The sequence below is a fragment of the Colletotrichum siamense genome (assembly GCF_013390195.1).
Source record: "Colletotrichum siamense strain Cg363 chromosome Unknown KSG_Cg363_contig03, whole genome shotgun sequence".
NCBI classification, from domain to species: Eukaryota; Fungi; Ascomycota; class Sordariomycetes; order Glomerellales; family Glomerellaceae; genus Colletotrichum; species Colletotrichum siamense.
In genome coordinates, this window is record NW_023501016.1 from 2,734,824 (window position 1) to 2,761,385 (window position 26,562).

At 56.3% G+C, this 26,562-nt stretch overlaps 8 protein-coding genes across 8 annotated transcripts; 2 read left to right on the forward strand and 6 right to left on the reverse strand.

Moving 5' to 3' along the window:
- Positions 1-1,335: 1,335 nt before the first annotated feature.
- CPA1 (Carbamoyl-phosphate synthase arginine-specific small chain) lies at positions 1,336-2,777 on the reverse strand (the record flags this gene model as incomplete). Its single annotated transcript, XM_036636575.1, has 2 exons — positions 1,336-2,517; positions 2,586-2,777. 2 exons carry the CDS (start codon positions 2,775-2,777, stop codon positions 1,336-1,338), a joined length of 1,374 nt encoding a protein of 457 aa, XP_036498266.1.
- Positions 2,778-5,333: 2,556 nt separating this feature from the next.
- CGCS363_v004727 (putative transporter) lies at positions 5,334-7,034 on the reverse strand (the record flags this gene model as incomplete). Its single annotated transcript, XM_036636576.1, has 6 exons — positions 5,334-5,338; positions 5,388-5,913; positions 5,968-6,360; positions 6,419-6,602; positions 6,666-6,749; positions 6,805-7,034. The coding sequence occupies 6 exons, from the start codon at positions 7,032-7,034 to the stop codon at positions 5,334-5,336; spliced, it is 1,422 nt and encodes a 473-aa protein (XP_036498265.1).
- A 1,008-nt stretch (positions 7,035-8,042) lies between these two features.
- On the forward strand, positions 8,043-9,017 carry Dml (2,3-dimethylmalate lyase; the record flags this gene model as incomplete). Its single annotated transcript, XM_036636577.1, has 2 exons — positions 8,043-8,183; positions 8,238-9,017. 2 exons carry the CDS (start codon positions 8,043-8,045, stop codon positions 9,015-9,017), a joined length of 921 nt encoding a protein of 306 aa, XP_036498259.1.
- Positions 9,018-10,058: 1,041 nt separating this feature from the next.
- Positions 10,059-10,992, reverse strand: etfB (Electron transfer flavoprotein subunit beta; the record flags this gene model as incomplete). The annotated part of the gene is made up of 3 exons (XM_036636578.1): positions 10,059-10,141; positions 10,204-10,846; positions 10,942-10,992. The coding sequence occupies 3 exons, from the start codon at positions 10,990-10,992 to the stop codon at positions 10,059-10,061; spliced, it is 777 nt and encodes a 258-aa protein (XP_036498258.1).
- A 489-nt stretch (positions 10,993-11,481) lies between these two features.
- GCS1-0 (ADP-ribosylation factor GTPase-activating protein GCS1) lies at positions 11,482-12,770 on the reverse strand (the record flags this gene model as incomplete). The annotated part of the gene is given in 4 exon segments (XM_036636579.1): positions 11,482-11,488; positions 11,508-11,824; positions 11,910-12,650; positions 12,723-12,770. 4 exon segments carry the CDS (start codon positions 12,768-12,770, stop codon positions 11,482-11,484), a joined length of 1,113 nt encoding a protein of 370 aa, XP_036497318.1.
- A 1,151-nt stretch (positions 12,771-13,921) lies between these two features.
- Positions 13,922-15,511, reverse strand: tcg1 (Single-stranded TG1-3 DNA-binding protein; the record flags this gene model as incomplete). Its single annotated transcript, XM_036636580.1, has 4 exons — positions 13,922-14,299; positions 14,353-14,595; positions 14,653-14,941; positions 15,297-15,511. The coding sequence occupies 4 exons, from the start codon at positions 15,509-15,511 to the stop codon at positions 13,922-13,924; spliced, it is 1,125 nt and encodes a 374-aa protein (XP_036497319.1).
- Positions 15,512-19,380: 3,869 nt separating this feature from the next.
- Positions 19,381-21,493, forward strand: TAH18 (NADPH-dependent diflavin oxidoreductase 1; the record flags this gene model as incomplete). Its single annotated transcript, XM_036636581.1, has 4 exons — positions 19,381-19,560; positions 19,621-19,796; positions 19,854-19,952; positions 20,056-21,493. 4 exons carry the CDS (start codon positions 19,381-19,383, stop codon positions 21,491-21,493), a joined length of 1,893 nt encoding a protein of 630 aa, XP_036497320.1.
- A 577-nt stretch (positions 21,494-22,070) lies between these two features.
- CGCS363_v004733 (uncharacterized protein) lies at positions 22,071-24,779 on the reverse strand (the record flags this gene model as incomplete). Its single annotated transcript, XM_036636582.1, has 3 exons — positions 22,071-24,097; positions 24,149-24,502; positions 24,560-24,779. The coding sequence occupies 3 exons, from the start codon at positions 24,777-24,779 to the stop codon at positions 22,071-22,073; spliced, it is 2,601 nt and encodes an 866-aa protein (XP_036497321.1).
- Between the last annotated feature and the right edge of the window lie 1,783 nt (positions 24,780-26,562).

Consider the following 26,562-nt stretch of genomic DNA (forward strand, 5'->3'; position numbering starts at 1 on the left):
ACAATCGTCTCATGGGCGACAGATATACCCCAGGTATCAATGAAGGTGGCTTTTACAGCAAAAGCAACCGTGGATACGGTCGTCCCAGACGACACTAAGGGTAGCCCTCAAAGTGGTTTGGTCCTTGTCGGCGCTCATCGACTCAGGTCCCCTAAGGTCTCCGGAGTAGCTCAGCGGGCTGCGAACCTCGAGACGCACTGAGTATTCTTAGCAGCGCAACAATATCAAAGAGACGGGCGAAGGGTTTTGGATCAGGACTTGGCGCGCAAGTCGAATCCTATCCAGCATGTATATGAAGTGTAGGAAAACTTGGGGACAAAAAGATGCAAAACGTCAGCGACGCATGCGGCAGGATACAAACACGACGTCGCCAAGCATCGCTTTCGAAGCACGGGGCAAGGGTGGGACGGGGAAAACTGGAAAGGAGGTGGGCAGGATGGCTATTTGAATTTCTCTCTAATGCCCAGCGTCGGGTGCCTCCATGGCATGCGCGAAGCTGTAGATTGCTTTTCCCAACAAGACCCTTTTTTTGACACCATAGAGAGAGACGCTGCGATACCACTGCCCGCCTTACCCGCGGGCTTCACCATACAGGAGGATTTTGATTTCATTCTCCCCAAAGTAGAACATTCAAGAAGACATTAAACTGAACCTTTGAAACTTTCTGTGATGTCATGCTGGGCATAATCTCCTTCTCTGCCGAGGAGGAGTGGGGGAGGGGGGGGGCACACAAATCGAATGGTGGATGAGACGTTGATTGAACATCTTCAACGCTTTCGCATATCGCTCTCAAATTCAACTCATATAGCTTGGCAGGCGTCCATCGACTAGCCAGAGAAAGGCCTGCCTGAAGATCCATCCTCCATCGACACATGAGCCTAGATAGCTGGCTGATGATTTGAGTGCGATCCAGAGAGACGTCAACTAACAGGCATGTGGGTACGTATGTGTTTCCCTGTACTCGTCCGTAAGTAATCATCGGATTGTGAACTCGCACCAACCTCTCTTGGGTTGCGCCCGTTCGTTAAGATGTTGAGATATCAAGAAAAAAGGATTTCATAGCAACGAGGGAAAACACAGGCAGTTTTGGTGGGGGACAATCATCACTGTGCACTTGTATCATATTTACTCGACGAAAAGACGTCTTATTTCCAAATGAAGTGCTTTTTTTGCATCAATTTAGGAATGAATAGCTACTTTTGGGCTATGTTATCAACTGTAAATAAAAAAGAGGAACCATCACTAGCTTCCCAAGACGAAAACCCATTTGTACCTGCTACGACACCGCAAATCCCATGAAAGTCAAGAACGAGCTAAATCCACAGCGGAACAAACTTAGGCAGCCGCAGCCAGGGTGGTGGGCTCGACACCGACACGCTCCCTGCTGAGAATGTCCAGCATGAGGGGCGTGGGGCGGTTGTCCTTGTAGATCTTCTCGCTCTCCTTGAAGAGCTGGACGTTCTCGAGGTACTTGTCAAAGAGGTAGGAGCTGTCCATCGGGCCACCCTTGGCCTCGGGGTGGAACTGGGTGGAGAAGATGGGCCGGGTCTTGTGCATCATGCCCTCGTTGCTGCCGTCGTTCAGGTTGACAAAGTACTCCTTGAACTCGCTGGGCAGGGTGGAGGCGTCCACGGCGTAACCGTGGTTCTGGCTGGTGATGTGGCACTGACCAGTGGTCAAGTCGAGAGCGGGGATGTTGTGGGCACGGTTTCCGTACTTGAGCTTGATGGTGCGGGCACCGACGGCAAGAGCAAGAAGCTGGTGGCCGAGGCAGATACCCATGATGGGAACGGGGGAGGTCTCCATCAGGCGGCCCAGGTTGTAGATGGTGTCCTGGCAATGAGTCGGGTCACCAGGTCCGTTGGAGATGAAGACACCGTCAAAGTTGGAGGCGACCTTCTGGATGGGGTAGTTGTAGGGGAAGACGGTGACGGAGGCACCACGGCTGACGAGGCTGCGGAGGATGTTCTCCTTAACACCGCAGTCAATCAGGGCGACGTGGTACTTGGCACCGGGGGACTCGACAACGAAGGGAGCCTTGGTGCTAACGCGCTTGACCAGGTTGATCTGGCCAGGGTCGATGAAGCTCTCGTCCTCGTCGGCATCGTACTCGTCACCAATGGTGATCCTGGCGAGGGAAGAACCCTGCTCACGGAGGAAGGTGACGATGGCACGGGTGTCGACACCAGAGATGGCGGGGACACCCTCACGAGCGCACCAGTTACCCAAGCTCTCGACGGCAGTCCAGTGGCTGTACTGCTCAGCGACGTCGGCGACGACGACACCGGCGCACTGGATGTGGGGAGACTCAAAGTACTTGAGGAGCTTGTACTCGTCAAGCTGGTTGGAGGGGACACCGTAGTTGCCGATGAGGGGCTGGGTGAAGACCAGAATCTGGCCGCGATAGGAGGGGTCGGTCATGGACTCGGGGTATCCCACGAGAGAGGTGGTGAAGACAGCCTCGCCGGAGATGTTGGAGTTTGCTCCGAAGGCTCGGCCCGAGAAGACTGGACCATCCTGTTGTGCATGGTTAGCCCACCATTGATTCACAGTGACGTTTCGGTGGATCGTCGGAGGTTACATACCCGGATGGTGAAGGTAGCGTCGAGGTTTGCGACGGGGGCAGTGGCGCGGGTCTGGTTGAAGGGCATCTTGCGTCCCTTGCTGCCAGTGGCCTGCTTGGAGAGGAATCGGGTCTGAGCACGGAAACCGGTGCTCAACCCGGCGGCACTCTTGACCGCGGGCTTAGAGAATTGGGTGGCCAATCGAGAGAACATGGTGGTTTATCGGTTGGTAGGTCTGGTACGAGGTAGCTTTTCTGGTTGTGTCAAGAGACCTTTAGGCCCTGGAAGCCTTCCACAAGTGGTCTGTTTGGCCATGGTTAGTCTTTGGTTGACAGAGGGCGGTGAGTCAACCGCGGAGAGGGCATCGAGCGAACCTGAAAGGTAATCCTGTTGATAGCGAGTCAGCAACTGGTATTCGGCGGCATTGTGGACGAATTGAAGAATGCAGAAGGTGCAAGTAGACGCCGGTTGAATCAATTGGGCTATGACCACGAGCACGAGACAGAGTTTTGACCGGCGGGGTTGAGTATCACGAAGGCCGTGACCTCAAAACCCCCCGGCCGCAGGAGGGGAAAATGATGAGAGACAAAAAAAACGGCTGCATATTATCGACAGCAGCAGCAACTTACCTGAGAGGTGAAGACTGACGGGCGCCCGTTCATAAGGGCAGCTTTGCAAATGTGCAATCAGAAGAGGGGTATTTTATTTTTCTCTGAACGAGATGTTGGAGGCGGAGGGGTTATGGCCGGAGATATTGTGTGACGGGGATGTTGCAAGATGGTGCAGGATTTTTTTTGTTGGTGAGAGAGGAGGGAAAAAAGTGAGAGAGTGAAGGGGAGGTAGATATCGGCTAGAAAAATAAGAGAGAGAGAGGAGCACGAGCACCGGCGCGGAGGAGTCACACACACACACACACACTGGACAGGGACAGAACACAGCTCCAGTATCCCCGGGCAAGGTCATGGTCAAGGTCAAGGTCACTCGCAGCGTACATTTGCAGGCGTGCAGCCAGTACACGGTACATTGAGGCTGCTTAAGAAAATAAATGGAAAGCTTGTCATTGGACCCTTTGTGCAAATTTGCTGGCTCTAGTGGGGTTCCAACGCTGTGATACGCCCGCCACGGGGAAGACGGGGAAGCCATGGGGACCGGCGCTGCAAAGAGTCGCAGTCGCTGCAGGGGAAACTCTCACCAGACAGCGCGCCCAAGGGCCCCAAGGACGGCAGAAGATGAGGGACATGTCGCCGCCCCGCAGTCAGGGCGCGCACGCCGATGTCGTCGTTATCGCGGGGCTTTGACGTGAGGCAATGTGCTAAGACAATCCGCCCAGAAATCACGCCTTACATAATTCCTCTCTCCCTGGCTGGCCACGCACGTTAAGCTATCTGATACCCGAGGACCTCACGGATAAGGTAAAGCACCTTAAGGTACCTAGGCACCTAGGGTGGTATTTATCCCCCCAGCTCTTATCAGCCCTGTTTGATTGACCGACATTACATCACCGCCGTGAACGCGAGGGAGCCATTGAGCTGGTATTTGGTGCGTGGGAAAATAACCCAAACCCTAAGATCGACTCTGCTGTATTCGGAAGTGTAATTTGCGTCTTTTGGAGTCCTGAAATTGACGCAACGTCCAGACCGGTGGGCTCGGTGGCCAAACCAAACGGCTGTCTCTGATGAACCGGCCGTATTCGGAGTCGAGTCCCACCATCCAAAACTCCAAAGCAAAACGTCCAACTGTCTGCGACCTTGACAATGCATAGTCCACTAACTGCCGTAACTGCATGTGGCCTAGAACTCTGACCGGCCTAAACGGGGCGGACGGACGGGGACGCCCTCCGCTTCCGGCCTATCGGGCTCTCCCTTGCCAACCAGAAACGAAGCAAACAAGTTGAATCCTTTCACAACCTCTACTCACCGACTCGAGTCGCGCTGCTGTCCTTGTCTCGAAATAGGACCCCCGCCAGCGCCAACCTCTCGGAAACCCCGGTTGCGCCCTCCACCGCCCGTCTGTCCTTCTCCTCCTCGCTCAATCTAACAAGCTTCAGCACGCAACCAACTCTATGATGGAGAAATGGTTACCTCTGCCATGTTTGCTTTGTTTCTGGCTTTCGCAGAGTTCAAAGAGACTCTACACAAATGTCACCCTGGCTGCGCTTCTGTGCCATAGAATGGCATCACGTGGGCACTTGTCGTGTCGGGCAGGCCCAGCCGAGACGCTTGGCCGCATGCCAAGATGGCAGACAGCAACAGGACTTGCATCGCTACACGACCTGCGTCAACCTAATACTGACTCAACCAACCATATCCCACATGGATATGCGTTGCATGCCCAACAAGATGAGGAGTTGAATGCTTTTATTGTCGGACATTCGAGTCCCACTAATCCTCTTGGGGCTCTGCTTGATCGATAAACGAACTCCTGAGTCTTCTAGTGAAGCAGTCATTTACTCTTTCAAATTCCTGTATTGGACCGAAAAGTGGTTGACATGACCCTTCACAGCCAAAGTACTTGAGAAAGGCTCAATCGGAGACGCTGAGCGGGTGGTTCTCGTAGGTCGTTTTGGATTTTTCACATGAGCGCCATCAACTCCTCCAACCTGGAAAAGCCGTAACCTTCAAAGAGTGATAACCTGATCCCCGTTGCGCATGCTACAATTCAAGACTGGACGCCTTGCTCTGTCTTCCAGACAAAGTCATTCATCCCATCGTTTCCCACATCTCATAAACGCCAGACCCAAAACAAAACTCCATCACAACATATACAACCTCACTCTCCTGCCCGTCCCCTCCGCCTCCCCGACTATCTTCCCATTCTCCCTACTCAACGCGAGCCTCATCACAAACACCATGCCCACCGTAAGACATGAGAACATGAGCATCAGACAAAACGCCAGCAAGTAGCGCGGACTATCCTGCGGCCTGAAGAAGTATGGCCCCCAGATTCCCCCCAGCTGCGCCAGCAGACACACGAGCGCCGTCGCCGCGGCCCTCTTCTCGGGGGTGGCGCTCAGCGTGCTCGCGGCCCAGCTGAAGATCAAGCCCGTCGGCGCGAATGCCCCCGGCACGAAGAGGAAGCTGGCAAAGTACCGCACGGGACTGTTGACCGTCGAGGCCGTGATGATGTACCCGATCATGGCGACGCACAAGGGGGCCACGATGTGAAGGCCGCGCTCGCCCCGCCTGTCGCTGGACATGGCGACCCCGATGCTGACGACGGCGGCTAGAAGGTAGGGCGGCGCCGTGAGCACGAGCGCGATCGTGTTCGAGCCCAGCTTGAACCCCTGGACGATCGTAGGGAAGAAGCTCGTCAGCCCGTGACAAGAGAGGAAAAAGACATTCAAGCAGACCTGCGCGACAGGATCAGCAACGACATCACCTAACGGTGGTTCCTCAGCACTCACAAACCCCCATGTCTTGATGTCCGTAACAGCAAGCCTTAGTCCATGCCATACAGTCCCCTTCTCCTCCGGCACCGTCACCCGGTCGGCGTCCATCCTCATCTTCGCAACCCTCAGTTCCTCCTCGCTCATCAGCCACGAGCAGACCCCGGTCTTGCTCCCGATGTAATCCGGCAGAAACGCAAGCGCGGTGAAGGCCGACGCAAAGCTGCCCGCCCCCTCGATGATGAAGAGCCACTGCCACCCCTCCAGCCCGCGGACGCCGTCTAGATGCGCGAACACGGCGGCGGCGATGAGCCCTGCGAAGGCGGTGGCCACGAGCATGCCAGAGTAAAGGATCGCGGTACGGAAGGCGAGCTCCTTCTGGGTGTACCAGCATGACAGGATGTAGATGACCTAGAGCGTGTCTTAGTACGCAAGAGTCTAAGGGGGTTGGGTAGGTGGGCTGGCAAACCCCCGGGAAGAAAGGCGCTTCAACCACGCCCAAGAAGACTCGGATGACCGCCAAACTCGAAAAGTCCTTAGCCGCTGCCGTTGAAGCGGATACGCATGACCACAGAATCACGCAGCAGGGGATATATATGCTCGGCCGGACCCGTGTTATGAGCATGTTGGACGGCAGCTGTGCGGTCATATACCTGCACTCCGTGTCAGCACCCATACACAATAAGCGTCAAACGGGACGTTTCGCGCGTGCGTACCCGACGTTGAATACCGACACAGCAGTGTTGAACTGGTTCCCCACAAGGCCCAGGTGCTTCTCGAAACCGTTCAATTTCGCCTGTCTAGCCTTTTGTTAGTTCCTTTCCACCCTGTCACTGACGGCGGCGCGAGACCTACGCCAGGTTGTTCCGGTCGAGAAAGTTGAACATGTACAATGTCCAGACCACTGGTAGCAACGACATGTCCAACTTCCTCACGAGGCTCTTCTCAGTGGCCCTCCATTCTGGCTGCTCCATGGCAATTTCCTCCGGCGGCCTGGTTGGCGAAAGTGGTGAATCCGGGACCACTGTGCCCTTCTCGACCGTCTCGACAGAGACATCTTTGCTGGCGAAACTTATCCTGCCCATGCCGTCCAAGTCGTCTCCGTACCGTCGTATGTGTCGTCTCTCCCAGCTTTGAAGGACAAGTAGTGGACGATAAGATGAAGAAAAGGTCAAGTTGATGGAATGTACTGTATTGGAGTACACAGTCCTGAACCCGCACATCGAGTCAAGGAGCATACGCAGGCCACCCTCCCCAAAGCCAAACGGTAGTGTTCGTCCCGGTATTATATCCAACCTTCCCACAAATCCAAATCCTCAAGACCACATGGGATTCTTGTGCTCATCTGCCCAAAACAAGCAACGAAAAGCCGAGAAAAAGCAAAGAGCCGATAACGAAGCTTGGCCCTCTCGGACGCACCGGGCTCCAGACTCCCCCATCGTTGTGCGTTGTTCCATTTGTATTGGAGGGGGAGGAAGCAAAAGTGTTGCAGGCTCAAAGTCTATATAATCGCATTTCTCACCCTCTTTCTAAACCTTGAATGTTTTGCGGCTGTGACCGCGGGAGTGTTGGATGGGAAGGGAAGTCAAAAAGGGAACTTCGACCAAAGAGATGTTAGTCCTGGGTCAAAATGAGTTAAGATCACCGGGGGCAATGATCGGACGGAAAGCCCACATAAACTCGGCCGATGGCGGTCCGCGGACGCGGGCATGCGGGATGGAACCCTCTTCACTTGGTAAAGCAAACAGCACGGGAATAACGAGGGCGTTCCACGCATCGTCAATTCTCCAACTTTTGATGAGGCTCACAAGTGGCTCAAAGGTGGAAACAGACAGAAAATTCTCCGTCGCGCCTCTCCGATATTCCCGAAAGGCGAGAAGGGAAAAAGGGGGGAAGCCCACCTGGTGGGTATGATGGACTAACACGTCATGGAGGTTATAAATCAGTATAATAGGAGGGTCGATCACGAGCGGCGACCGCGGCCCTCGTTCCGTCTGATATTGCGCGGACAACGGACGTCGAGAAACACCGCGCCTTTCGAGAGTTCGTCACATTGCGAAACACCACACACACCCAACCCGGTTCACGTCACAATGCCATCGGACAACGTATCCGCCGCGACACGGCTCCGCAACCGTCTCAAGACGACAGACGACCTCATCCTTTTGCCTGGAGTGTACGATGGCTTCAGCGCGAGGATCGCACTCGGGGTCGGCTTCGACGGCCTCTACATGGTAAGAAACAACCTACCTGCCTCGTCCACAGTCTCAGCAGCTAAACATCCACAGACCGGCGCAGGCACTTCTGCCTCACGCCTGGGTCTTCCAGACCTCGGCTTTGCCACCCTCAATGACATGCGCTCGCACGCCGAGATGCTCGCCTCCCTGGACCCCTCCGTTCCCCTCGTCGCGGACGCGGACACCGGCTACGGCGGCCCGAACCAGGTCGCCCGTACGGTGACGCAGTACGCGCAGTCGGGGGTCGCTGGTCTGCACATTGAGGACCAGGTGCAGACGAAGCGTTGCGGCCATCTGACGGGCAAGGAAGTCGTCGATGTCGAGGTGTTCGCGGCGCGCATCAAGGCTGCGAAGCTCGCCCGCGAGAAGATTGGTTCCGATATTGTCGTGATCGCCCGCACGGATGCGCTGCAGACGCACGGGTTCGACGAGGCGCTGAACAGACTGAGAGCGGCCATCGCTGCCGGTGCTGACGTCGCCTTCCTCGAGGGTGTGAGGACCGAAGAGCAGGCCAGGGATGCGTGCAAGGCGCTTGCACCGACGCCGGTCTTGTTGAACATGGTGGAGCATGCATCGACGCCCTCGTGGACTGCCGCGCAAGCGAAGGACATCGGCTTCAGGATGATGATTGTGCCGTTTGCGTCGATTGCCCCGGCGTATGAGGCTATGCGAGACTCGTTGACCAGGTTGAAGGAGACGGGCGTGGTTGGGACGCAGCCGGACTTTACGCCGCGCAAGTTGTTTTCCATCGTTGGATTGGACCAGGCGATGGAGTTTGACGCTGCTGCGGGAGGGACTTCGTACAGTCAGGTAAAGGATGCGACCAACTAGGGCTTGGGTTATGCGGGAGTGGTGAGGAAGCGGCTCTGTCATGTTTTCTATATGCGAATGGAACATCGTGAGGTCGACCTCGGTCGAACGCAGCAGAACCAAGCCGTTGGAGGGACATAAACACGCAAAAGAAATAATAAAGAAAGTAATAATAAAAGACAAAACGGAACGGAAGACTTACTACTGCCAGGCCCCCCTCTCGCGTGACGAGAGACGACTCGAACTGGGCGCCCCTCCAGGATCACCAGATATCCTATTGGCGGTATTTGTTTGAACGTGTGCTTTTACCAACTGGGTCACGCCGTTTTCGTTGAACCGGTTGAAAGGCCTGGTGGTGAAGTTCGAATAAGTACCATAGGTGAGGCAGGAGGCAGTGTGGGTCCCGGCACGGCGGTCGTGTGGATTTTCGGAAGGCGCGCCGGCTCTGTGATGCTCCTGCCGTAGATGACAACTTCCACACAGATGCATGACACGCGCCCAATGTGGTCGCCGAGTCGCTCCCGAGCAGCTTTCCAAAGACGGCACCAGCGAGCCCCTTACGCTGCATCAACCAACGTCCAATCCGGGGCCTGTTGCACTTCTGGCTGACCGGTGACAGCCGAACCCAACATTAGAGTTGATTACTATTGACAGAGTTTACAAGCTTTGAAGTAATCCGATAACCTGTTCATGCGGCTCTGTCAGTGGATACTTCCGAGGACGACTCTACTAGGCCAGATCGGCGCATCCATCAGTTTACTTTCTGTCCAATCTAGAACGCCTGTCAGCGCATGTTGCCACAAGTCTTGGAAAATTCATGAGAGAATGAAGTTCTCCGTGCTCCCCTCGTCAACATCATCCCTCAAGATGTCCGAATCACAACGACATAAGTTGAGCATTCGTGTAACAGCCGAACTGCCTTGACTTGTAGATGAGCATGCTTACACATGATATCCCAAAGAGACATATTCAAGATAGCTCAGACATGGATGGAACATATGATCAAACCAGTCTATTGCAAAATGCTCTTTAATATTGGTACAGGCTAATAAGCCACGCCCCTTACAAGGCACCAAGCTCCTTGAGCTTCGCAACAAGCCCGGTGACGTCCTCGACCTTGCCGCCGCCCTGCCTCTGGGCAGGCTCTGTACACAATTATTAGCACAACCACCTAAACGTGCCCGTACAGCCAAAATCAACAACTCACCAGTAACCTTCAAAACCTTCAACCTCTTCTCAACACCAATGCCGTAGTCCGCCAGCTTCTTCTTCTCGAGCGGCTTCTTCTTCGCCTTCATGATATTCGGCAAGCTGGCGTACCGCGGCTCATTCAACCTCAGGTCTGTCGTGATGACGAGCGGCAGCTTCGCCTTGACGGTCTCGACGCCACCGTCAACCTCGCGCGTGACGCTGACCGTATCGCCCTCCCCAAACTTGACCTCGCTCGCCTGCGTCGCCTGCGACCAGCCCAAGAGACCCGCCAGCATCTGGCCCGTCTGGTTCGCGTCGTCGTCGATGCTCTGCTTGCCGAGGATGACCAGGTTCGACTTGTGCTCCTCGGCGGCCTTGTGCAGCAGCTTCGCCACCGACAGCGGCTCGAGGTCGTCACCCTCCTTGGTCTCGACGTGGATCGCGCGGTCCGCGCCCATGGCCATGGCCGTCCGCAGCACGTCGACGGCCTTGGGGGGTCCCGCGGAGATGACGGTGATGTCCTCGACGCCGCCGGGCGCGCGCTTCTTCTCGCGGATGCGCACCGACTCCTCGACCGAGAGCTCGTCAAAGGGGTTCATCGAGTGCTTGACTCCGGCCGTCTCGACGCCCGTCTGGGCCTTGTTGACTCGGGGCTTGACCTGTGTTTTTTCGGATTCCGGGTGTCAGCTCGGTCGTCGGATCACAAGCCAAATCTCTGCGGCCCATTGCGGCTCGTGGGGTAGTCGAAACTTACAGCGTAGTCAATAACCCGCTTGACGGGGACGAGGATTCTGAGGGCGGACATTTTGGGACTCTCTGTTGGCTTGTACAATGGCCTCGGAGAGTTGATGGTGTTGCTGTCGTCGGGGGTGGGGTGGGATTGAAGACGGGAATTGGAGGTGGGAGCTCAGATTCAGAGTCCCCCGTGGCCGTGTCGTCACTGGGGAAAATGGGACCTCCGTGCAGCGATACCGGCTAACCTCGGGTCACCGCTCCACTTAACCCTTTTCGGTGATTCAGAGCAAAGACGCCGACTTGACCTGCGGTAACAGAATCCCGAAGGTGCGTCGTTTTTCCTTGAAGATTCGGCTTTCAGATATATGCGTTGCTTTTGATGAATCCGCTGTGAGGGAGACATTCTCCGCCGCAAAATGAGCAAAATGATACGCCGAGCCTCCAATCCTGTCCAAGGCAAAAAGGAATTTCCTGTTTCCAAACAATTTGATATTGCAGCAAAATGATATTCTACGTTATGCAGGCCTGCCAAAGCACGATAACCGCTTACTCAACTCCCCTATTCACTTCTTCAGCATCACTCACCAGTCATCCCAGCCATCGTTGTCCTTCTTCGTTGCGGGCGCCGCAGCTCCGCCGGTCTTCTTGCCCATAGCCGATGTGCCGATGGAGCTGCCGCTGTTTGTCTGCCTCTGGTCCGCAAGGTTCGAGAAGCTGTCCCAAAAGTCCTTCTTGCTCTCGTCCAAGGGCGCCTGTCTTGATCCCTGGCCGCCTTGGGTATTAGGACCGCCCTCGACAAATCGGTTGAAGCCATCATGGGCGTTGCGGGCACCCTGCTGCGCTGCGCGGCCGACGTTGCCGGCGGCGACCTGAGCTTGTCTCGCAAAGTCGGATTCAGCCAGCTGGGGGGCGACGTATTAGTCCTGACGTCTTCGTCCGGGCCGGCGCCGGAGGACACGGAATTCCAGAAGTAGAAGAATCACCCACCTGTTTCGCTGTGGGCTGAATGTAGCCATCGTTGACCGTCTTGGCCGTCTTGGAGACGGTGCTCGTAAACCAGCCGAAGCCCTTGCTCAGCGCGGCCATGGGGTCTTTCTGCAGGTCGTCGACCGTCGGCATGCCAGCTTCGTTCTTCTCGGGCATCGGCGAACTGCCAAACCCCGCGTACTTGCCGCCCTGGCTCGGCGGCAGGTTGTCGGGTCTTGAGGCGTTTTCGGCACCGAGCTTGGAGAAGTACTTGTCGTCGACCTTAACCTTCCTGCCGGGACTGGCCGAGCGGCTGTTGGTGCCGCTCAGCGGCGTGCCGGTCCTGCTGACCGGTTTGGCGGCAGCCGGAGCGGGCGCGGCCTTCTTCTCCCCGGGAACGTACTCCTTGCCCTCAACCTTGGCCGTGAGCCTGTCCTTCCACTCCTCACCCACCTCTCCGCTGTATCGCTCGGCAATAGTCGCGTCGTCCCATGAGACGCCCCTCATCTTGGTATCCTCGTGCTGCTCAAAGAAGTTGCGCCAGTTTTCATTGCCACCGAGGCGCATCCGCTCGATCTCGACCTGCTTAAAGGCGTCCATGGAAATACTGCGCACGAACGAAATGTGCACACCGAGGCCTCTGTGAACACCGGCGCATGACAGGCAGATAAACACGCCAAACTTTGGGGAGGCCCATTGCGGAGACGGGGCGTTACAGTCGCAGCAGACGTTGTTCTTGGCCTCCTTTTGAATCGCGGCCAGCTACGAGGACAGAAGGGTCAGCGAGGAGCCGCACAATCGCAAGACGGCAAACGGTGTCGAAAAAGGACTCACCTTGGCTCGCGTCTCGGGGTCGACCTCCCACATGGCCTTGGAAGCCATCGTGGAAGGATTTCAAGCGGCGCGGGGGAGGAATGCAGGCAATTTGACGGACGGCTAGGCCGCGCGGGTTGAGGTATGTTCGAGGTTGTCGCAGCGAGAATTGTGGAGGGGCTCGTAGGTGTTGGATGCCGATAAGGGGTCGTGGTTTCTGCAGACCAGGGGGACGGGAGTCTGGGCGGACGTAGACAGCTGGCCCTGCTGTTAATTTAGGTCGGGTGGTAGTGCAATTGACCTCTTTGGACCAGGGGGGGGCCACACGCGAGCTGAGCCTCAACTTTCAAGTCACTGTGGCACCCAACACGAGGGTTTCTTTCGCTGTCTTCTCTCCTACTGGTGGCGTCTTGTCTTGGATGAATGGCAACAATTAACGTATGCAGACTCGCCGCGTACGGCCACAAGACCAGACAGGGGGTTTATTTCATGGGGACTGCCGAAGGCTGGAGCATCGGGGGGACTCTCGACAGGTCCAGACTGCCTCTGGGACACTTGGCTTTTGGGCCCCTTTGCCGCCACCAATGACAGCCCTCGAAACACAGACAAGCGCCACTGAAACCGACACCGATTCCACCCATGGTAGCCCAACCCAGGAACACCAGGTCAGGTATCCGCAGAACCCATCATGCGGAGACGGCACTCTGTCCGACGTTCAGACGGACGCGAACTCCGGATACGCTTTACAACCTTATTTCACCGAATTCGCAAACAGGCACGGCATGGCACAATCACTTGCATTTGGTTGGCACCATTTCCATTAACTGCAAAAAGCTACCCGATTTTATTCGTTTTGCGCCGAACTTTTCCTCTTCCTTCCAGACCGCCTCGCGCGAAAGCTAATGTACAACCCAGCAAAGGGTGACGGAGAAAACGGGAGGTAGGTAACAGATGCAGAGAGAGGTCGTCGGTGAGATCGTGTGTATTAATTTAGTGATGATGGCAGCGCTGCACATCCGGTCTGGCCTATCTACCGAGAACGAGTCTGGAGAAAGCAAGACGTAGATGCAATGGCCACCTTTTTCAGGGGCACTTCCAAAAAGGGGGAAATCGTCGTAACAGATACCGCATCATGAAGCTCGTAAAGGCGACATCTCTGAAAGCTGGCTCAGAGATGCCATGCCGGGGCTGGGTGGTTTTTTTTTTTGTTTCGCCTATATCTAGGCGGTGGTGGTAGCGGGAGCCGCAGCAGCAGCAGGGGCAGCCGCGGCGGGGGTAGCGGCAGCATCGGCGGCGGGAGCAGCCTCCGAGGTGCCGTTGGCCTTGGTCTCCTCCTTGGGAGCGTTGGCCTCCTCATCGGTCTTGTCAGGGCTGTCAATAGCGACCTTGACAGCGATCTCGCGACCCTCAATCTCCTTGCCGTTCATCTCGTTGACGGCCTTCTGCTGAAGCTCCTCGGTGGCGAGGGTGACGAAGCCGAAGCCACGGCCCTTGCGGGGCTCGCCGCGGGCCTGGAGCTTCTTGATCATGAAGCGGGGGATGGGGCGCAGAGCGATCTTGGCAGAAGAAGGCTCGTAGGCGGCGAAGAGCTCCTTCAGCTATGGGATTGTTAGCCAGATGCAATGCAAGTTGCTACGAATAGATGACTGACCTTCTCCTCGGTCAGGTCGTAGGGAAGGTTAGCGACCATGACCTTGGTCTTGGAGGCGATGCCGTCGGCCGGGGGGCCACGCTCACGGCGCTCACGGGGAGCACGAGCCTGAGCAGGCTTCTCGGTCTTGGCGGCGTCAGTAGTGTTCTTGTTGGTGGCGTCGGTCAAAGGCAGAACCTCAGAGGTAGGCGGGACTTCGGCGGCAGCATCAACAGGGGCGGCAGCACCCTCAGCACCCTCCTCCTGATCAGATGTTAGTAAAGATATCATGGGGTATGATGTTCCTCGGGGGTGACTCACGCGGCCACCACGGGCGCCACGACCACCGCGGCCACGGCCACGTCCACGGCCACGGCCAGATGGTCTGCGGCGGTTACCCTCACCAGCGCCCTCTCCGTTAGCACCCTCGGTCTTCTCTCCAGCAGGCTCAGGCTTGCGGGCAAGCTGAACGGAGACCTTGCGCTCCAGGATCTCCTTGCCGCTAAGCTCAGAGATGGCGCGCTCGGCCTCGGTGGGGGTAGAGAGGTCGACGAAGGCGTAGCCAACAGGTCGGTCGGTGCGAGGGTTCTTGGGAATGGAGACGGACTCGCTGTGAAAAAAGGCGGGTCAGTATGAGCTGGCACGCGTGACGCAAGTGGGTGGAATTTTGCGGGGCTGGTCAGGGAGGAGAGGCCACGGGGCAACATCGTGACATTGAAGAGAGGCGGTCTGCAAGGCAAGGCGACAGCCCATGGGGCCATGCAGACTCCAGACGGGTGCAGCATGATGACTCTCCCGGTCCGCAGACAGGCAGCGACGTGAAAGCCGCGCCGTGGTTCGGAGGATATGTCGTGGCTGGTGCTTGGGGTAGGCAGGTGCGACTGACCGCCCGAAGCTCGAGTGGGCTCCCGGTGGCATGACGACACCTGGGTTCGGAAAACACGAAGGAAAAAAAGGCGACTTACACAAGGTAACCCTTGAAGAACTCCTTCAACTCCCCCTCAGTTGTCGCGTAGGCCAGGTTGCCGATGTACAGACGGCGTCCCTCAGCAGCGCTGGCGAGGACGGCATCGTTGTTGGCGGCAGGCTTATCGGCGGCCTTGTCGGTGATAGAGGCATTGCTCAGAGCGTTGGTAACGTCATTGACGGCTTCGGAAACCTTTTCGACGGCAGCAGACATCTTGGCGGTGTTTAGGCTGGGATGAAGAAGAGGCTTGAGGTTGATTGTAGGCTGCGTGCAGGATGAGGTGCGTGATAACAGATGACGTGCGGACGAACTTGGGACCTGTTGACAGGAACGACGGTTCGGTTGCTTGGGTGGATTGGAAGTTCGGTGAAGTTGAACTCTGAAACAATGGAGGGGGGAATTTTAGGGTAGCTTGGTGCCCTAGAAAGCTTGAGAGAGGTTGACAGACGACTTTGCGTTGCGCGGTGACACAGGATCTTGAAGTTGTGATGTGGAGGAAAGGGGAGAGAGGAAGGGAGGCCGAGCCGCGACCTGAAATATGTACAAATATTTTTTTTCTGGTGAGCAGGGGGGAACGAGGGACGAGGGTAAGCGAGGCGCAAACCCACCGAACAGCAGGTGCGGCCCACAGCCTGGGAGGCCGCGGTCAGTGTCTAGCGGTAGGTAGCGGCAGGTACCTTCCTTAGCTACCTTTACGGGAGTGTCGAATGGGCAGGTGTGGCGGTGCGGCCGGTGGGTACTTGCCTGTTGCGTGTCTGCAGAAGCATGAGGCAGGCAGGGGTTTGGGGAAGGAGAGACGCCCAGGGTGGTTGAGAGGGGACCGCCAGGTAGCTTCCTCACCGAATGACGGAATGGTAGGACTGATGTGTCGTGATTACCATATATTTTAACAACCGTAATGACCAAACGATGGCTCTCACTTGATTGCTCTACGTACGTTGGAGTTGTTGTTTTTTTTTTTTTTTTTTTTTTCAAGCTGTTGCTTTTTCTCTGTCTGTCTGTCTGTCTCTCTTAAACACTACGGAGTGCATGAGGTACACTAGCATCGCACCAACTTGAGATGAATGGAGGTTGACAGCTGGGCTGTTCCTGCCGCTAGCAGACAGTTGCTGATAAACTCCACGCTCCCCGATGCTCCAGCAAGAAGGGGCAGCCGGCCACTTTGGGACGAAAGACGAAAGGCGGTCGGTGAGGCCCTGTCGCCAGGCATTGAGCTGGGCGAGGCACGTACCAAGAGGAGGTGAAGATGAAATGTCATCCAGAGGAAGGATCCACGCGATAGTGTTAGACATGGCAGGTACATTGATGGGCAGCCACAGGGCACGGGCTTCCACCGACGGGGGTGACTGACAACACCCCTGCACAGAACGCCGTGTTGCAGCTTCTGTGCATTTTCTTTTCCCATCCCCCATCTCATGTCGATATCATCGCAATATGGCCTTATCAAACACAATCGCCCAGATGCCTGGCCATGACTGGCTGGCCAGCCACAAGCACCTGCTGCACACGCACAAAACATGACAACGATCAACACACAAAAACATGCACTTGCTTCGCGACCGGAATCCTGTGTGATCTGCCCAGGCGGTGACCACAACACCGGCCTATCAGGGAAATGAAATGACTCTTCCCCCGCAAAATGCCTGCGATGGGATCCCAGCCAAGGCAGCATTGATCCAGTGTCCACCCGCTGATGTGCGTGTTCGTGGAGCCACTGGGAGCCGAAATGCGACAAAGATCTCGGCACCTACGGCCACTCTACACGGAGCCTCCGGATGCTGGTCCAAATCAGATGGCCTGGATATCAAAAGATCCCATGCCAAATTCGTCTCGCCGCGATCAAGCAGGTCACTTGCCGATGCAGTTTGCTCAATGTGCGGGCGAGTTCGCTTGCTGTAGCCACAACTTCCCCGATTGGATGCTTCAACAACGACATCGGCAGTACTTGCAGCAATTGCCCCAGGGCCCGCATGTTGTGGAGAGCTATGCTGTGATTCAATTCTTTTGCCTTCTCTGTCCTTCGGCCAAGCCATTGCAACTAGAGGTATGATTTGGAGAGCAGCCAGGAGAGCGGCGACCTGTTCTGGTGCTCAGCCAACCTCGTCGAAGCCTACCGCAGAAGCAAGCTTATCCTTCAAGCTGACAGGTGTTTTCGGCAAAACTTCCCCAGCCAGGCCCCCAAATGCCATCATTAAGAAGCAGCCAGGAATCTTCTCAACCTTCCGCGATATGTCCAATCTGAGGTCATAGTCGTAGTTCGGACCACCAGGGTCCCCTTCAGCGACAAGCATCTGATTGCTTTGTACAAGCTTACCGGTATTCGGTTCAACTCTCACCCCAAACCAGCAGGTTCTCGTCCGCTGTTCCTGTTGGTCCAAGAGAAACATGCGCCGGAGATTTAAATCCAAGGGTCCACCGCAACCGACTGGTACGCCGATTGAGTTGCCTTGCTCTTTGTCCAACCCTACCTTGACTACCCTCAGCTACACCAAGGTAGGACAGGTGCCGGCAGAAGTCCGTCTACTTGGTCGCCTTGCAGTAGCCTTGCGGACTGACGCCGTCCATTTTGCTGCAGCAAGACTAAAGCGAGCAGGGCAAGCTCGACTGTCGCAACAACGTTGAAAGCACTCGTTCAGCAGCACGGGCAACGTGAAGTGAAGCTCGATGCGCAATTGACCGCTGATCCGATCCGAAGATGGAAGTGGCTCGGCGGATGCCCATTCGGGACCCGTCTTCCGTCCCCGGTTGACGCCGCACTCCCGTATCTATGGGACCGCGGAGAGGTGCTTTTGCGCCCGAAATTGGACCAGAATGAACAAATTTCCCATGGCCCACTGGATTTCGCGGAGCGCATGAAGGCTTTGGGGAGGGTCCCCGGCATCCTACGCTAAGGCGCCAGGGGTCTGGACGGTGCCACACAGGGTAAATCGGCGCGAGAAATAGGGACGAGGGCCAGAATCCGAGATCCTGCATCTCTCATGTCCGATGTTCAATATCTGGAAGCAATAAGGCCAATACGAATCAATAGGAGGCGGTCTGCCAGAGTCTTGGTCCACAGGCAATCTCGCATCCGCTCAATTTGGTGGTTTGCTCTTCAATTGTCGCCTCACGTCCCAAGGTCTGTCAGAGGCCGTGTTGACTGATGTTAGGGCGAGGCGATGACAATTGGCAGGCAAGTCAGAGGGTGAGGCGAGGCGATAGCCTGAGTCGGGAAGCTTTCCGCTGAAGGTCGTCGCTCGCCTTACCGTCGAGCTGGCCTTTCATCGGGTCCCTCCCACCTTGCCTTAGGTTTCCCCACAGGAGCTTCTTCAGAATGGGGCGCCCATCGCTCGTCCAGCCCAAGGGGGTGACAGTGACACTGGCGCCGCCGTCCCGTGTCCGCGGTGGCCCGCCCAGCCGTTACCTCACATGCAAGGCCCAGAGCTGCCGTATCTTTGGGGGGCACCATCCACCCATCCATTACCGCCCTAAACCCAAGAAGATTAGCGACCAAGTCCCGGCACTTAGGCCCTGTGTGTCTCTGCTTTGTTGTTCCTCCAGAGGGCCACGAGAGACCTGTGGCGCAAACTCGTCTGACCCGGATCTCGGGAATTATCCATGCTCTGTGGCTGATCAGCATGACACACGAATCATCTGCGGCACCTTGGGACAAGGGCCGTCGTATTCTCAGTATCGAATTGTCCGCTTCGGACAGTCTTCATTCACTCTCGTAGATTTGCGTTCTGGCCGCCACTCATCGCTCCTCGACCTCAGTCCGGCTTCATCTCACCTGCAATGCGCAGTAGCACGTGATCTCCGTACCGCATTGTGCCGTAGCTAGCCAGCCTGGATGGCGCCCACCTCCGATGCCGCTGGAGGGGCAAAGAAAAACATCTCTGGTGTCTGCGCACTAACGAATCAATGAGCCGCATTTACTAAGAGTCACGACTCTCACGACTAAGGCTTTCATTTGGGATTGCGGCCAAGTGATTCTATTAAGATTTGGCGGAATTGTCAACTCTGGAATTTTGTTTTCAAACTCCTCCAATTGTGAGAGGGAGAGAAAACAGAAAGAAAAAAAGAAGCCAGCCAAATACATGAACATGACGGCCTCAGATAACGGCCTCGAGCCGGCGCATGTAGCCAGTATCCCCGGTCGGTCCATGCTGATCCTCTACGGCTCAGAGACGGGCAACAGCCAGGACATTGCCGAGGAGCTGGGCCGGAACGCCCAGCGCCTGCATTTCAACACCAAAGTAGACGAGATGAACGGGGCTCAACTGGTTCGTCATCCATGGCCTTTCAACTCAATAAGGCGCGATGTTGTTAACTCCCAATTACAGAGCTTGCTGCTTCAGTACACTCTTGTTGTCTTCGTCATTTCAACAACAGGCCAGGGAGACATGCCACGCAACTCGACCGTCTTCTGGAAGAGTCTTCTGAGAAAAAAGCTGCCGCCTGGCTGTCTGGGTAACGTCAAGTTTACGACCTTTGGGCTCGGCGATAGCATGTATATCAAGTATGTGTTTGCCAGTCTTCTTCGGCACAGGCGAGGGTCTAATGGAGATTTCAACAGGTTCAACTGGGCAGCCAGAAAGCTTCACAAACGGCTGGAGCAGTTGGGAGCGCAAGAGTTCTACCCTCGAGGCGAAGCTGACGAGCAAGACTCAGATGGGTGAGTGACTTTGAGTTGTATTCTGCCGGTCTTGTGGCGACCCTCTATTTTCTTCCCGTTTGATCGCAAACCCCTACGACACATTCCACTGACAATGCCGCAGCGCGGATGAGAGATACATGCCATGGGCCGCTGATCTCCGCAAGAAGCTGCTCGACCTATACCCCCTCCCGGCGGGTGTTTCTCCTATCCCAGATGATGCTCTGCTGCCTCCACGGTACAGCATATCGTTGTCGAACCTAGATGCGAAGAGCACCAATGGCCACGAGCCAGACCCTGAGAAAGCCATTGACGAACTCTCTCAGGAGACAAACTCACTCAAGATCGCCGATACACCCCCTTCCACCCTCCTACACATTCCCTCAAGTCAACCTGCAACACTCATGCACAACACCCGCGTAACCCCCTCCACACACTTCCAAGACGTCCGCCAAATAACCCTCACCCTCCCCTCCCAACCGGCAATATCACCCTTTGACAGCCTGACGATATACCCAAAGAACTTCCCTCAAGATGTTCAGAAGCTGATCGACCTCATGGACTGGGGCCCCGTGGCGGACCTCCCTCTCTCCCTGCCGTCGGACCTCCCCCGCGGGCTCTTCGTCGATCCCGCCACCAGCACCACCCTCCGCCATCTGCTCATCCACAACCTCGACATCACGAGCATCCCCCGCCGCTCCTTTCTCAAAGAAATGTTCTACTTCACCACGGACGAGTACCACAGGGAACGCCTCCTCGAGTTCACGATGCGTGAGTACACGGACGAGTTCTACGACTACACCACCCGCCCGCGCCGCACCATCCTCGAGGTCCTCGAGGAGTTCACCTCCGTACGCATACCCCTCGGCCGCGTGCTGGACATGTTCCCAATCATGCGGGGGCGCGACTTTAGCATCGCCAGCGTCAGGCAGCAGCAGGACCAAACGACAGAGGTGGAACTGCTGGTGGCGCTGGTCAAGTACAAGACCATCCTCCGCAAGATCCGCCAGGGCCTGTGCTCGCGGTACCTCGAGTCGCTGCCGACGGGCACGCCGCTAAGGATAACGCTCAACCGCAGCTCCGCGTCGCTCCACGGCTCAGCTCATGCCCGCAGACCTCTGGTGGCCGTCGCCACGGGCACCGGCGTCGCGCCGCTCCGTCTCTTCATCGAGGAGCGCCTCTCGCATGGGGGTGATGTAGGCAGCACGGCCATCTTCTTTGGCAACCGCAGCCGCCACGCCGACTTCCACTTCAAGGATGTGTGGGAGGATCTCAAGAGCCGGCAGGAGAAAGGCGGGTTTGCGGTGCACACTGCCTTTTCGCGCGACAAGGACACGCCGCGCGAGTACGTCCAGGACGTGATTCGCAAACGACCGGCCGAGATCAGGTCCATGGTCGCCGGCAACGCAATATTCGTCGTCTGCGGCGGCAGTCTGAAGATGTCCAGGGCTGTCAAGGAAGCTGTCAAGAGTTGTTTGGCCGAGGATAAGGAGGCATACCCCGACGAAGAGGCAGTGGAGGCGGCTTTCGGAAAGTTGACCTGGTGGGAAGAGATTTGGTAGACACTTGAGTCTTGTAATGCATGGAAGAGGTTTCTGGCGGTAGAAGGGGTTTCGCAAAGTCTCATTCATAAGCATAGGCGTATGAATCAACCTTGCCGACAACATATACTAGAATTCACATGCAGTGTAAGCCTAAAATTGTCTTTAACGAATTTGTCTTGAGGCCCGAAAGCCTTTGGTCTTTGACTATGAATGTCGACGGTACAAATACGCAGCAAGGCACGCTGTCTCGTAGCCACTTGCTGATATCGGCCCTTTTGGCCTCTAACCACTACCCATGCCCTTCTATGAATTCATTATTCCTATATCGAGGCTCCCATCAGAGAGACATCCTTCGAAATCCGGAAAATCTTCATGGGTTTGCGGCCCTCTTTTGTAGACATGCCCAAACGCCAAGGTCCTATTTTGGACTGAGGTATCTAAAACTCCGTCGCGTATTGCGATGATCCGTATAATAAAGAAATAAAACGAAGGTGAGAATGAAGAGAAAATATGCCGCCTGCAAAGATGCGGTTGAGCATTATAAGTCGTAATGCGTAATGCAAAATGTGCAAAGATTTCGTGAGAGGCTTCGTCGCTAGTCTTCCCAGCTGTATCGGCGCTCGGCCGGCTGGGGTACGTGGATCCATTCGGTGCCGTCCAGTCGGCCCATCGACAGGTCCGGTTCCGCGCTATGGCTCCGTTGTTGGGTTTCGGGCACGCTTGCCTGCCTGGTCAGCTCTTGCTGCGCCATGAGCTCCTCCTCAAACTCGGTGAAGTTGCTTCCCAGCGTATCGGTTGAGAAGCGGCGATCTGTTATGAGGTCGGGAACCGAGAGGAGGGTGCGGCCCTGGGGACACAGCGGGAGCGGGGCAATAGGATGAGGGTCCGATAGAGAAACGTTCTCTGGTAAAGGCCCAACGCAAATCACGTTCGAGGGATCGATGGGTGTTCTTTGATAGATGGCGCCTGGTGGGGAGACGGGTAGAAGAGGAACGGCAGAGTTTGGGGGAGAGTTGGCAGAGTTGGAACGGCTGGGGACAAATAGGTCGCTGTTGAGGGAGACAGGACGGTTTATGGAGACAGAGCGGGCTATTGTGTGCCCGTAGTTGCTGACCGTGAAGGTTGGCGACGGATATGTGTGTCCGTCAGTCAAGGGTGATGGGAGATCGGACATACGGTTCGTCCAGTTGCCTTGCGGGCTGCTCATGGGAGACGGCAGGGACCCTTGATTGGACGAATAGTTGTCGCCCATCGTAGGGGACATGGGCGAGGTCGGGGATGTGGGAGATGAGGGAGATGACGCAGAGGCTGACGAGTGCATGTCGACCGGCCTGTAGGTTGCAACTGGCTCCAGGTCCGGCATCGACTTTTCTGGGGGAGGGAAGTCTGCTGGGTTCTCTGGAGGACTGTAAGCAGGCACGGGGCCCTGTAGCTGAATCTCCATGTTCCTCCTAGCCGCCTCGTATGTGCCCGCGGTTTGCGTTTGCATTGTTCCAAATCCTGTGGGCTCGTGCAAGGACTTGCCGTCATCTCCGTCAAGCTCGATGGGGGCGATCGGTGCTGGCAGTTCGTACACGGCGTGATTGGCATCAGCCGCCACCTCAATGGGCTGAGAAGTGCTACCCATGACTTCTTGCGGCGAGCCTCGCTTTGCCTTCTTCTTGCCCAGCATCTTGGAGAACATCTTTGCCACAGGACTCCTAGGCGGCTCCATCATGATGGTTGAAGCCGTGTCCTTGCCCTCTTCCATCGCCCGCGCCGCCGCACAAGCTGCCCTCTTCCTTCGGCGGAGGCAGTACCACGCGACCAACAAGACAATACAAGCAGCAACCACTCCAGCGGCGATCCCTCCCATCTGAGCTGTTGAGAGACCGTGAATGGTTGCCTGCGCGGGGGGACCGGGGTAAGGGCTGTTGTCAGGCTGCTTGATCTGAGAAATGTTGAGATGTGTCTGGGCGTCCTCGGGGAAAACCGCTTGGTGGAGAGAGAAAACGCCACTGTCGTACTTTGTGATCAGGTACGCCTCTTGAAGGAAGGATCTGCCGATGATGAGTGTGTTGGTGAAGTTGGAGGCGCGACGGAGTGGGAAGTAAGGCACGGCCGGATCGCCGTACTTGATTGCCTCGTCCATGAAAGGATAGCGCAGGACCTGCGCGAAAGCCGCAGCTGTGATGGTGATGTTGACTACGCCTGGGACTGTGAGAGGGTGTCCAAAGTCGTCCGTGTTGTCATGGCTGCTAAAGGAGAACGTGAACGAGTACGATGACGACTTCAAGGCAGCATACTGCTCGTTAGTGACTGTGTAGAGGTTGAAAGTGTTGTTGTACGTCAAGTTGAAGGCAGCGGCAAATTGATCGCAAATGGCATCCGGGAGCCAGAGATAGGGAGTGGAGCTATCAATCATGGCTGAGAATGAAGTCGTCATGTTGGATAGAATCTGAGTCCGGGAACCCCAGCCTCCTGGAACCGCCTTGCCTTCGCCCACGGTCACCTCAATCCCCCGAACCAGCGCATGAGGAAGTCCATCACTCGGGTCCAGGGAAAACTCGGTGTTGTGCGGCACAAACCGGCTGGAGTCGTATCCTCCCAAAGTTACGGAGCACGGCGTGCCAGAAGTGCCCTCTGCCGAAGGTTAGGACGTGGTGTGGCTGGGGAGGGGACGGCTTGACCTACTGTAGTCAGCACCGGCGGTGTAGCCGTAGCTGTAACTAGGGATCCAGCCGTAAGTCTTGACGGCCTGCGTGAGAGGCGACTCAGCGATTTCATTGCCAAAACTGCCCTTGGTGATGCCGAGACCAAGAAATCCGAGGTAATAGTCGGTGCTGTTGATCGAAGCTGTGATGATATTGTCCATGCTAATCGCATCCCCCGCGAGCGTTGTTGTCGAGAGGGTGTCCAGGCCATAGTCGCCGTTGCCGCCGTAACCGAGATAGTCCAGACCAAGTTGCCATCCTCCCAAAGGATCCCAAGATTTCGAGTCTGTGACGGTGAAAACATTACCTCGGGCGGAGTTGCATAGAGGCTCCTCTACATCGCGTGTCAAAGCATGCCCCACGAATAACAAGACGGGTCAGTTTTACTCACTTGCAAGGCACCCTCCAGCACCGACAACCCAAAACTCCGACAGCGAGGTGCTCACAAGAACATTAACAGACTGCCTAGGCGTGCCGACCTGGAATTTGACCGTTGACCAGTTGCCGTCGACGCCGTACCAGTCGTTCGAGGGAGTGAGAGCCACGGCGGAAGGGCTTTGTGCGCAGACGATGCCAACAAGCACCGTTGCGACGAGAACAGTTGACAGCATGCCGCCGATGTGAGGTGGAACCCGGCTTGTGGTTCGTTCGAGGTGCGCGCAGTCACCAAGATGTCGTTGTGATCTGCATGGGCGTTCCAAGGGAAGAGCGGGCCGCTGAGAGAGTTGTGTCCATCAACTGAAGCTATTGCCGAGCCGTCCACGCGATGCGCTTGGCGAGAGCTGCGGTCATGACTTGTCCCGCAAAACCAATCTGCAGGATGTTGTCGAAATAGTGGTGTGTGTGTGTCTTGAAGAACGGAAGACGGGAAGAGGAGGGGGGAAGGCAGGGCAATTGAATGATGAGCGGAAATTCTAAGTTTCTGCCATTGAATTGAGTGGGTGGCACCCAGCTACTGCGGTAGAAAGCGTCCATGGCTATCCAAGCAAGGAAGAGCCAGGCCCTACCGACCTGGACAAGGGCTGTGCCGCAACAAGCAAGGGAAAGCCGGATGGCTCAATGGCACGTCGGGGTGTGAGACAAGGACCAGGGCCCCGTCCAGCACCGGTCTGGTGGTCCCGTCGTTCTTGGGAAAGCTGGGGACCGGGGTACAAAGCATGCATCCTTGCCCTCTTATCGACTTATCGACACACAGTGCTTTTGCCTGCTTCAGGACAAGTGCGGCGGAGCGTGACAAGCCTCCCTAAGCAGCATGGCTGTTGTCGTGCCCTCGAGAGGCTCCAGAAGCCAGCAAGAGCCATGTGTGCGCCCCGCAGGAGATCGAGACACAGCAAGACTGGAACCCAGCGGGGGGCTGTAGTGTCGCCGCCGCCGTCCCCGTCGTGGACGATGTCGACATGCTAACGTCCTAGTGTATGGCACCGTTGAGATCGATACATGGGTGAGAAGACGACGAGTGTGGTCATCCGTGGGTTGGAGGATTGGGATCATTAGACGCGGCAGGCGAGGAGTAGGCGGGGAGTGAGCTGTGACTGCGACTGCGACTGCGACCATGACGACGGCGAGAGCGAGCGTGTTGTCTGCGAGTCTCACGCATGTTTGCGAACAGAGACGCCTTGGCGACACGAGGTAGCGAAGGCTTATGGTGCCTCTCCTTTGAGTTTTGGCCGTTTCTGTAGCGGGAAGCTCAGCTGGCAAGTTGCACAAGTTGGCAATGGGTTTAGAGGTTGCCATGGCTGTCAACAGATGTTAACCGCAAGCAAGTCGAGGAGCCATGAACCCGCTAACCGGGTCGCGCTTGGACTATCGAGCATCTGGGCCGCCTTTGTCTGTGGTCTCGTTGCCCCTCGAGATGAGATGCGGCGGCGATGGTGGGATAAAGACGGGACGGCCGAGGACTTGCAGGTAACGCAGAGCTTGGAGACGGAGAAACGGCGACTTGGATGACAAGGCCGGAGAATATGAAGCAGTGGAGTGGTGTCAGCAACGCGCTTGGGGCAGGTAGGCTTTCGTAGAAGTGTCCGGCCTGCATGGCTGGTTGGCAACGACGCAATCGACAAGACACGAGGGTGAACAATGCGTCGATGGCGCGGTTTGTACAGCAACCGCCAAGGGTCGAATAACGCTGAGTAGAGTGGCCAAGAGGCTGCGGAAGAAGGCTTCTGCCGATTCAGACAGTCTGGCATCCTGCCATTTCCTGGATAAGTTTGTCTCTTGGGGGCTGGCTGGTGCGGTTGGTCATGGGATGCCTCTGCAGGTTGTACCTTGTCTGGGCCATCTCGCTAAGCCGTCAGAGTTGAGGCAATCAACCTGGCGCAATCACATTGTTCTGGCAACTGCTGCAGGCAGCCACTGGCAGGGCGAGATAGAGTGAGAGTGAGGACGTGTGAATAT